The 11,530-nt window shown below is 43.2% G+C and overlaps 1 protein-coding gene across 1 annotated transcript; it reads left to right on the top strand.

Annotated features, from left to right (window-relative positions):
• Positions 1–485: 485 nt before the first annotated feature.
• On the top strand, positions 486–8,257 carry LOC119386836 (uncharacterized). Its single transcript, XM_037654100.2, has 4 exons — positions 486–583; positions 1,218–1,274; positions 5,106–5,245; positions 7,852–8,257. The coding sequence occupies exons 1-4, from the start codon at positions 538–540 to the stop codon at positions 8,176–8,178; spliced, it is 570 nt and encodes a 189-aa protein (XP_037510028.1). The 5' UTR covers positions 486–537; the 3' UTR covers positions 8,179–8,257.
• Positions 8,258–11,530: the final 3,273 nt, after the last annotated feature.

Consider the following 11,530-nt stretch of genomic DNA (forward strand, 5'->3'; position numbering starts at 1 on the left):
GCAAGCGACACCTCATATTCGGCACCCTAACCGACAATTTTTATCTTTTGTTTAGTTAAACGTGAGGGCAAATGACCGCTCTTCGATTCAGACACCTCCGATTACTGCGCAGTGTGGGACATTATTTCGAAGCTAGAAAAAACCGAGACCTGGGAAATCCGAGATGATAAAAGGAGGTGCCTTCCAAACTGGGTGCTTATCAAGCATTTCAATCCCCTTGCACTATTGTGTTAAAGAAGCAAATGAACAAACCATTGTTTGAGTGAATAGTACAGAGATCAGCACTTGAATTGATGGGCGCATGGAAGGCGTTAGGAGATTACATGACAACATTGAGGTTCATCACGCCTCTCCACGCATGTCTGCTCCACAAACAATTCTTATTGCCTCTCAAGAGATAGGAACGGTATGCAGGTCCCCGTGTCGCTATTCATGGATCGTTGATCTTGTGGCTAGAGGTTATCTATTTACTCACGATGAGTAGCGGTCATTCGATTGGATATAGTATAAAAGCTTAGCTGCTCTCATAGTTTGTACATGGTTGAGCTCGATACGTACTTCGCGAGGTCGCCTTCTCCATTGGGTAAGTTGACTCGCTTATGCCATACGCGATATTTCTGCTCACTTCTTCAAGTCTGGTTTTGTTAAACGCAAAAACTGCGAATTATTGTAGTGTGTAAACTTCTCCGCGTCTATTTGACACTATCTCTCAAAGGTATAAGTATGGCAGGATACGTTCTGTGACATATATGGTATTTTAATTGCAGGAATTCCCGTTAAAGCTATATATATTGTGCGTTTTGGAATATGGAGTACAAAAGATGAAGGTTCATGGGTATGATATGCAGGGACGCAAAGTACGAAACAAAAATAACTTGGAGAGCTTCGGTAAATAATAATTTTTAATTAGGCTGGTAAATTTCTGCAATTACGAAAGAGTAGAATTTCGGGCAACTAAATGATGTTTATTTGGTAAAGTGAAGCGCGATGGACGTGGGACAGAAAAAAAGCGAGAGACGGTACAAGCGTTTTCTACAACTATGTGTTTGTTTGTTTTTTTTTGTACAAAAAATCTACCGTTGTATTTGGATACTGATGTCACTATGATCTGCGTGAGAAGCCTGTATCGAAAGTAAAAAAGAAAAAAAATGCATTTTTCTACAAATTTGGGTCTTACTCTCACACAGATGACTGAAATATTTAATTTTTCTTCGCAGTCATAATGCGGCATATATTCACAGCAGTTTGCCTTGTGGGTCTTGTTGCCTTAACAGGTAAGTAGAATATTTGTTCTCATGAACAAATAAAAGCACATATCGTCATAAATGCGCAAAATTCGTATATTAACCAAACTAACAAGTTTAACCTAACGATTGCCTCGAAAAAATTGTGCGCGGGTGCAACTTGCTAGACTCCTTTGTTACAACTTTATCAGTTAGTATACTGTGCGCTTTCATAAAGTTATTCACAAACTTTAATAAATTTATTGGAAATAACTGCTGCATATCTTCGTAGTGCCAGCCGTGTGCACAGCCACCCAGGGGCGGAATTTCGTGGAACGGTAACGCATTCTGTAGACCGCAGCTGATATACATGATTGGGCGAAATCGTCTCGGCTATGCTCAAGGCGGTGTTAAGTTACGTAAAGCAAAAAAAAAACGGGCTGTGCTAGACTCTTGTAACACACGGAGAAAAAAAAAGGCCTGTAGAAAGTCATGTAAGATAATTGAGCCGCAACGATTTATTGCATAGCATGTTTACTTACATGCTATGCCATAAATCGATACTTTGAACGTTTTACGCGACCACTTTTGGATTTAAAATTTGTGATCCTGAGGTGTCGTGGAAGCCGACGTTTGGAAGACCGGACTTGTCTGCTTCAAGGCTTCGACTGTCTGAAAGCTGCAACAAAGTAGTTGCGGCTTTGATGAAGACAAGTCCGCTTCTCGAAACGTCGGCTCCTATGACACCCCGTGTTATCGAAATTTAAATGTGAAGCATTTCTTAGCGAACGTTTGGCACTTTGAGCACTTCTATCTATCTATCTATCTATCTATCTATCTATCTATCTATCTATCTATCTATCTATCTATCTATCTATCTATCTATGTAGCCGCCTACGTCAGCGTGCTCTCGCGATCGTTTCCTTAGCTTGGTGTATAACAAAAGTGGCATGGGAGGGTCAGAGGAATTGATGAACATGAATGTGGGGCCATGACATGAATAACGTGAAAATCCTGTCGCGTACGTCGTCAAACCCTTTAATCCAGACAAGAGTGGCACATACCCGTTCACCACGAGCCGCAGTGTACGGGTATGCGTCACTGGTGATTGACAGTTTATATCTACCCCGGAACGGCGAAAACAGACATTGGTAATTTAAATGAGATAGCATTAAGAAAAACCGACATCGGCAGCGTTGACCCGACGAATGGAAAGAATAAGAATTAGGATCAGCAGGAATCGAACCCAAGCATTCTGCGTGGCAATAAGGTATTCTACCACAGAGCCACGCCAGGTATATAAACTGGTTAGCAGAAAGAGCCTATGAAGGCGTAATGTTAGTACAACGCCAATTGTGTTTCTGTTGCTGGCTATCTAATTTAACAAGAAAGCAGTAAACACTACATATGTACTGCTACGATGCAGGCGTCATATCACATTAACGTCTGTGGTTCCAGTGTTGGCACCGCTTTTATAGCAGTCTAATAAGCATTACATTTGTATTCCTATGATTCAGCAAGCTATATATTGGAGCATTGCTCAATCCCGGTAGAATACATTAAAGAAAGTTACGTGTGATATTCACATGACTGCACCATAAAGCGCACTTAGTTTCTATAATACTGACGTATGTGCTCTATACGTGAGGGCTGACATAACGTCGCACCATAAGTTACCATTTAAACGCCAGTGTTGTCGACGTGCCTGGTAAGCCCACGATGTGCACATAGCTACTACACTTACAAAAACACGTCGATCCACATCGTAGCGCTTGGCTCAAAGCCATAAAATACAGTATAGAAGTACTCGCTGACTGCTTCGCAAGAAACCGATTGCCGCAACGCGTGGGATCTGCCGATTTTTTTATCTATTCAAGCTTCCATCGTCTCCTAAACTTCGGCACTTTTGTCTTTGTGCGTCTTGGGAAATGTATGCCCATTTTAGCGAAGCGCCCATCACGCATCTGTAGGGAAATGCGCGCACGTGCGTGCTGCTTTTGCTTACGATGATGACGATAGTCATGAATGATCATTATGATTAATTATGGCGGACTGCTTTGAATGGGTGGACCATTGCGACAACCGCTCCTTACGGAATTCACATGCCGCGACGCTTGCGGCAATTCTAAGCTTTTGCCACGCAGTATCATACGTCGGCTAAGTCACTGCTCTCGCGACATGACACGGCATGGGGTATTTTTTCAATACATATTCCAGGCACTGGCGTTATTGTTTGGTAAAATACTTGACTGCCATGCAAAGCACCCATGTTCGATTCCGTCTTGAACCCTTACTTGAGGTCGCGAGGGCATTTCTACCGCACTCCTGGTTTTTCAAGGTATACGTCTGATGGCGTCTGGTTCTCGCCTCAATAAAAAAAAACACCTTGTCGCATAATCAATACTTATGAAAAACTAGATCGTACATACCAAAAGAAATTACTATGATAGAGCAACTTCCTCGCCATTTTTTTTTCTCAAGCAGGCGATAAATTGCACTAAAATCGTCTACATGTCGTGCAACATTACAAAACCGTGAGAACTAACGGCTCCAAATTTACTTGTGCGTAACTCATGTGTATGGTGAACAGAACTTAAACATTGACGGATTAACAGGACAGTGAGCCTGCTTTAAGTGCTTATAAAATTGCTTACTGCCGATCATTCTCACCACTGTTGCTCGCGACTGCTGGCAGAATTGAACTGGGGCGTATAAGTGATACTTCGAGTTTTGTACGTTGTAAGACCGTCCAGCCGGCTTTGCATCCAGCATCACTGCGCGAGCTCTTCGTTGCTAAAGATGAGCTTTTTTAACGTCTTTCTGCAAGCTGTTGAGGCCCTTGCAAACGCACCACAGGACAAGCAATGAGAACTGTGTCCAGTGCTGCAGCAGGTTATGACGCGAGCACGTGGAGAAAAATACACTGCATAAAAGCTGAAATTACGAATGAACTTTATTAAAAAAGTGTCTTGCCCTAATGGACACCTTCATACTGTCATCATGTACCACGTTACCCCGAAAGCCACACAGTCCAGTCAATGGGAAGCTATCGAATTGGAGAAGCAGGCGGGACCCTCATCAACCGCTATATTTCTGAGTGCTAAGCTGAAGTGAACCGGCTCCTCTACTGCACACCTATCAAGTCATGTCTGACGGGAGATAACAAATCATCCTAGAGAAGACAATGCTATTGTTCGTAGAGCAATGCTATTGTTATTCCAACAAAGACGATTCCCGGAATCTGGAAGCATGTTGCATTAGCTTCGAGGGAATGAGACATGTTCCAGCGCATGCTTTCGCCGGCGTTAACGCCAAATTCCTAGAACGGAACTGTCGCAAGGCCTCACAGTTTGACACTATTCTGCTCGAGTTTGATTGTATTCATTACTTCACTCTCATGAAACGCATCGCCTTTGACCTCATAATGACAATACTACTGCACAGTTTAATGATCCCACTGACAAATCAATAAACAAAGAACTTGCCTGGCAATTAATTATTTTTTTTTCAATTGTACGGTGTTCAGCTTAGATGATGCTCGGTTGAAGTAATCGTTATCACTTTGTCAGTGCGCCAATATAGTCCAAAGTCACCGTTTTCGTGTAATGGTACTACCGGCTTCGCGAGCCGCCGGTAGTGGCGATGCTTTCCGATGATCAGCACACCTAATATTTACACTTCCTTTTCAATTTAAGTATTACGAGCTAAAAAGTTGTTACGTTACTTCCTCTCTTTCCTTGATAGATCAGTGCAATACACGAGTCGCTATACGCTGAGATATACTGCTTTTCACTAAGCTTTAACGATTTTAATTTTATGAGCAGTTTCTTATAGTGTACTTGGCGTGTACACCAAATGCTAATGGCGCTGTTTCTATTTCAGCAAATGCGCATACTCTTCCCGAGGAAGAGTCAAGCGTTGATGCAGTATTTGCGAACGCTGCTCAAGAGGCCGTTTATCTGGGCGAGATCCTTCGTGACGTAGCAGATACGCTAGAAAAGGACGAAGAGCTGAGCGCCGAGGTGAGTTGTAAAACGAGGGAGGATATTGAAGAATTCATCTTTCCATGACAGGCGGCAGTCTATCCAGCATGCATAATATATATATCCCTTCTTAATATATCTGATTTGGCCTACTAAATGTGGTGCACAAAAGAAAGGATGTGAGCGCTTTATTCGTGTAAAGTTTTGTGTATATAAAGGGATATAACCCCCCTCCCTCAATCAGATATTAAACTCTTCGTCATGAAATTAGTTTAAACAAGGCATGTCCTGTAAGTGATGAAGGACACATGAAGTGTGTTCTTAAGCTCGATTACTTTCCTTACCTGGGATAATGCTGCATTAGCGGACATGCACTTGTAGGTTAAATAAGGACCCTTAGCAAGAAGTTGTTTCAGAGAAAGACGCATTCTAGAATACTGATGTCAAGTGACTGTCTAAACGCACAAAATTAATACGCCTTTGTTAGCGATACCAGTTAAAAAAAGACAAGAGTCAGGGGAAGGTAGCAGTTTGAAGAGATGAAAAAATCGTGAACACTGGGCGTGCTGGGGCTGACGTTTCGACAAGTGGACTTGTCGTCAAGCCTGCAACTCTTTGCCTTAGCGCGTGTGTCTATAGGCTTCCTACTCTCTCCTCCAACCCAAACAAAGGAGGACAGGCAACTGCGAAATCGGCGGGGGGGGGGGGGGGTGTATGGGGGAGGGGCCGTCCTGACGAATTGGCTTAGTCAAAATGAAAGAGAATTTAGTCCTTCAAAGGAACGCAGGTGAAGGTGAGGTTGGGGGTGGGGTGGACATTTTGCCTAATTATGGTTTTCAGGAGGAGGCACCACTAGACAACCATTACTTTACCGGAATAAGTACGGTTAGAAATTCCAGAAGAAGGGCTTAATTCTCATTTGTTTTCGTTGTGCATGTACCATATCCGATGGATTAAAGAGCCCCCTTTTAATTGTTTATACGAGCTGGCTGCAGTGCATAAACTTCTGAATAGGGTATGATTCTCTATATTTTCTGTCTCATAGGGATCGGAAGTTTTACTGAAGTATGTAACATTTCAGATTGTCGAAGTTGGTACCTGCTACGTTAAAATTTGGTGCCACTGCTTTCGGTCATTTCTTCGCCATGTCCGCGCGATGGCCCGTTTATTCTAATATTAACAGGCCATCCTGTCTAGCCACCGTACATTTTGTAGCACAAGATATCGCATAAACAGTGGATTGGCGACACATACCAGCCTGTTAATTTTAGATTAAGCGGGCATCGAGCGGACAATGCGCAAAAATTACCGATAACAGTGGCACAGCGTCCTAATGTAGTTGGTCACAACTCTGACGATCTCAAGGTTACGAAGCATATACATACATCCGCAAAGGAAAGCGCTTGCAACCTAGAGGAAAACAAGTTCGCTTGTGGAAAAATCGGCTCCGGCCCCTTGTAAGGTAATTTTTCATCTCTTAGCGATGCGAAGTTATTCTTCGACTCTCGATTCGTGCAATGCGCTGAAGAAAAAAAATACACTTGCGTAATATTTTTTTTTGCTGCACGAGAAAACAACAGATAATAGAGGCAAATGTATTTTGTTTACGAAAGCAAGCAATGTTTGAGACAAATATGTCGGCGCGTTTGTTCGTCGTAGTTAATATGGGTCGGTAAAGGTAACCACCTCAAGAACAAGAGTACTTGGCTTATCACGGGTTTGATATATGCAGCCTGAAAGCACCAGCCCAGGCAGCTCTTTGTTTAACTTAGGGTAACAAACAAATGATAACATAGCGCTCTTACTTGTGCCTAAAAATGTACTTATCTACCTTAGGGTAATTTCTCGATATATGATAACAACGCCTACTTTTCTGCCACCTTCTGCTCTGGTTTCCTTCCCGTGGTACTCATAATGCCGCTTCAGTAGACCCACTGCAGTCTGTCGGATGGTCTCTTAAGCTGCATTTTTTATATACATTATGAACAAAATATGCAGGGTCCTCATATGCAATCACTTAAGACGACTCAGTCGATGTATTCAGTCGATGTATTCATCATGCTCCGCCACCCTTTGAAAGTTTTCTGCACCTAATGTGCTTTCGCACTGCCTTCAAGATCCGAGGTAACTCACCTGGTTTTGTATTGCCTCGGTGATCGGACCACCTTTGACCAAGCTACGATGTCATGAAATGACGTCATCATGTGACGTTACGTAACGTGCGGTTATGACATTCACAGTGTTATTTTAACAGGAAAGCCTAATCTGGACGCTATAGGAGTTTGAATGTTTCAAAGCACGCGCGAATTGACTTGAAAATTGGGTTGTCTTGGCTAGCCTGTTTCTTGCTCTGTCTCTCTATTTTGGCCTATAAAAGAATTAGTTGTACAGTGGTAACAATTACAAAGTTACTCATACGTACTGCGTTCATTCGTTGACAATGCAGTTATTGGTCAGAAAAATTACTTGTGAGGTGAGCTCATTCATGACTTAAGAAAAAATGGCATCCATGAGAACTGCTGTTCTTCCTCTTACACGCATGTACACGTGCGTGTATGGGAATAAATTATTGAAAAAATGGTGAGATGGTGTGCACTGACTTTAGTAATTTCGAACTCACACGCCTCGGTGTTTGGATTTTTCAGGGTGAAGAGTACTTTTTCCGGGACCTGTGGAACAAAACAAAGGAAGCTGTGAAAAATGCTGCTAAGAAAATGAAGACATCCGTAAAGGGGGCGTACAAGGAGGCCAAGGACAACATCAAGAAAGCCACGAAGGAGGCCAAGGATAAGCTAAAGGAAAAGGCGTTTAAGATCGTGTCTGAATTGCTATCAAAGGTTACGAGTGGTTATGCCGCGGATGAAACTGACCGTTACGGAAAATTTATGAGGAAGTTGCTCAAAATGTTTCGTCAAGCGGAAGAGCAACTACGGAAGGCTGGAAACAGTTTGGGACAACTGCAGCACTCGTGAAAATAAAGACTAAAACAAGTGTTCTGAACAAGATTTGCGTTAAAGCTCTCTTTTTCACATTTCTTTGAGAATGCTAATAAAAGGCATGAAAGACACACGGCCAATCATGTCATCAGAATAAACATACATTAATGCCAGTGCTCCTAGTACCAGACATGACGCTAGAGTACACCAGGAGTGGTCGGTAAAATGACATCATTAATGACAACATAATGCACTGCGCCGTATCTTCGACTTCATGTAAAGCATACCTCTACATGAGTGTCGGACTCTCGCAGAAAGTTTCTTACTCTTCTTGTTGTACGGCACGTCATACAGGAAAACTACCTACTGTTTGCTATCAGAGACGGCAAAATTCAACAGTGAGTTCAACGTTGAAATTTGCGTTGAACGTAGCCTAAATATGACCAGTTATGACATCAGCATGAATTGACTTTTGAAGCTTCAGCACTTTTGACTTTCATTCAAGGTTAACCACAAATAAGAAAAACGTCAGTTTATGCGAGTTTCTCCATTAGGGGCCGCGCCAAGCTTTACCACAACGTCAGCTCCCCCTCCCCCCGTCTTTCCCATTCTTTTGGACAGGTCATAAGTTAAGCAAACTTAGAAATTGATGCAAAAAATGGAAATGAAGTGACGACGTGCTTCTCAAAAAGGCCTTTCTTTGGTGGCCGGCATCCTGGGAGTAGAGATATCAAGTAATCAGTTCTTGGGATGTAATACCAAGGGTCGAAACCAAGGTGTGTGTGTGTGTGTGTGTGTGTGCGTGTGTCGAAACTGCGAGGCTGAATCAGCAACCGTTAAAGACCTATGTATTGTAATTTCAGAACAGAGAAGAAAGCCAAGGAAAGTATAGGGGACGTTATTTCTAGTAATCATGATGTAAATTTGAAGATAGTAAAGTGGAGGAAAAGATAACTTGCCGCCGGCAGGGGCCGAGCCTGCGACCTACGAACTGTATTGTTTCTTTCCATGCGGTTTCCTGTGCAAGAAACTTTATATTGATGCCTGTGTGGAAATATCTATTTGAATATCTGAAGCGAAGTATTCTGACTACGTATTTGAAGACTAACGTGGAAAGTGCCATATGTGTTGCACTTGTAATAGACAAGCACGAAAGTTGCAGTTAGACGTGTCTGTAGTATTGCCCGTGGTCTCTGAAAACGTTTATCTAGGAGCGTTTCTTTCGATTCTTTTCATCTACCTATAACCTGCTGCCGGCGATGTCAAATTAGTAAAATATACGTAGCTCGATGTGAACTTTAAATTGCTCACTTTATTTCGCCTCAGGATTATCAGGCACTGACCGGCAGTATATTTCAATAAAAATACAAATGTAACGTTAATGTAACGACACGTTTCAATTTTCGAAATATAACTAGAACGAGTTCCTTTCTGATTAAACGAACTCGTAACGGGAACTCGTTCCAAAATTGGAACGAAACGAGGAACGAGCTTTCGTTCCCGTTTTCGGGGAACGTGTACAACACTGGAACAAGCTCGGGAGAGGCCCGTATGCCGTCGCCTAAACAAGCTCGGGAGAGGCCCATATGCCGTCGGCTACCTGGAATAAGGAAGCCGCCCACTCTGGGCGCACATTGCACTTGCTCAGAATAAAAGTATATTCTTCTCCTTCTAGAACATTCTGTTGGGATTGACCAATATAAATATTTCCTGATTATCGTAACAAGTTCATTCCCGATTTTGTTTCTCCTTCTTTTTTGTCATCATTACAATCAATATAACGTATGGTAACGCTGGAGAGCTATGTATTTTTGGACTCCTGCGGAATTTAGAGTGGAGGTCCTCCATACGTAATCTAACGCAAGAGCGTCTTCTCTGGCTAACAAAAAAAGTCAATTCCTTCCCCTACAAGGCAAATGGGGGCAAGTCAGGCTTGGCGTGCCCTGACTGATCTAATATTTTTCTTTATTTCTTGCTGTTGCATTGCGTAATGCTCCCTCCTACATTTTTTCTTTCTCGATGCCCGGAATTGAACCTTCATCCACGGGCTTAGCAGCGCTACACTTCTGTTGCTACAGTCACCAACGACGGTCATAAGGGAAACAATGGAATGAAGCAATTAAAGGCAGCAATGAAATGTCACAATGTGAAAGGAGAATGTGACCTCGATAAAATCTCGGACTGCCATAATAGAGCCGGCTCATCGTCAACAGGCGGACTGTCAAAACCCGTTCGTTGGAGGATATAGCTGGGCATATTCAAAGGACTCATGAATCTACTCCCGATAAACACCACGAAATGACGGACAATTTAAGATTAGGTCCCTTTATCTCACCCGCGAAGGCCGCTTGTGGCCTATAGACGGAATCAGAGGGAAGAGTACCTAAGACAAAGGCAAAATATCTTCTCATTTAAGGTAGTACGAACATCTTACATTCACGCACACTTTACTGGCTAAATAACAACGCAAATATATTTAACAAGAGAGAAGCAGTGTTCGAATTTCGCTGAAGTTCAAGGCACTCGAGAATATTCAAGAACACTCAAAGTCGTTTCATATCCATCCTTGGTTACCTCTCGGCTTTCGGCGATTACATGTCATTTCTCGGCATCACTGCCTGAGAGATTTCTCTAACTTTTTCAAAACACTTCAGTGAACTCACGGTGACACCTTATATAACACTTCCGTCTAAGCTGACTGATTGAGAGCACTGTATCATAACGCAACACTTCCTTTCTGACCGACCAAACTACTGCTATCCGGCCATCTTTGCGTGCATATATGGGTTTTGGCCCCGTTCCAGAGTCTTTGACTCGACAAATCTGCTCAGATCGCAGTGGAGACTTAGGAAAGAGTGAACAAGTTCCGTGATGTATGTACGCCTCTCGGCGGCCGACGCGCCTGAGGTAGCGGCCTCGCTCGACATGGCATTATATCTCGATATCTCGTTTGTTCCAGCGCTTGTGCGAGCGCTTTATGCGAAGCATGCTGACTGTTGGCGGGGCGTCTACTTTGGGTGAGGGGGCGGGTTTTTTGTGTCGCGGCGAGGGCTCGGCTGCTGCCGAGATTTGACGCTTCTTTCCAAAGAACACTCGTTTGTGACACCCACGATCGAGAGACCATCAATTATTGGGAAACGGTGCATACAAATACGCGTGGGATCGTCGCACCTTCGAGTGCCGCATTTCGGCACACTCGCGGGTGCCGTATTTCTCGCATAGAACGCCGCCACCGCCACCAAAATCTCTTGCTCATAACAAGATTAGCTTCGAAATCACGCATAATCTCCTTTGCGAGTTATATGACAGATGCTTAAGCGTACAGTGGTATTGTTAGTTGCAGCCGGCCCTAGAGCATTGTCCTCGAGCGACAACGGCTTCGCGTCTG

The sequence above is a fragment of the Rhipicephalus sanguineus genome, chromosome 3, assembly GCF_013339695.2.
Source record: "Rhipicephalus sanguineus isolate Rsan-2018 chromosome 3, BIME_Rsan_1.4, whole genome shotgun sequence".
Lineage (NCBI taxonomy): Eukaryota > Metazoa > Arthropoda > Arachnida > Ixodida > Ixodidae > Rhipicephalus > Rhipicephalus sanguineus.

Excerpts from the sequence above, each read along its gene's own strand:
- LOC119386836 (XM_037654100.2), top strand. The coding sequence starts at position 538 with ATGGTTGAGCTCGATACGTACTTCGCGAGGTCGCCTTCTCCATTGG. Across the intron at positions 1,275-5,105 it reads GGGTCTTGTTGCCTTAACAG|CAAATGCGCATACTCTTCCC; the intron begins GTAAGTAGAATA and ends TTTCTATTTCAG. Across the intron at positions 5,246-7,851 it reads ACGAAGAGCTGAGCGCCGAG|GGTGAAGAGTACTTTTTCCG; the intron begins GTGAGTTGTAAA and ends TGGATTTTTCAG.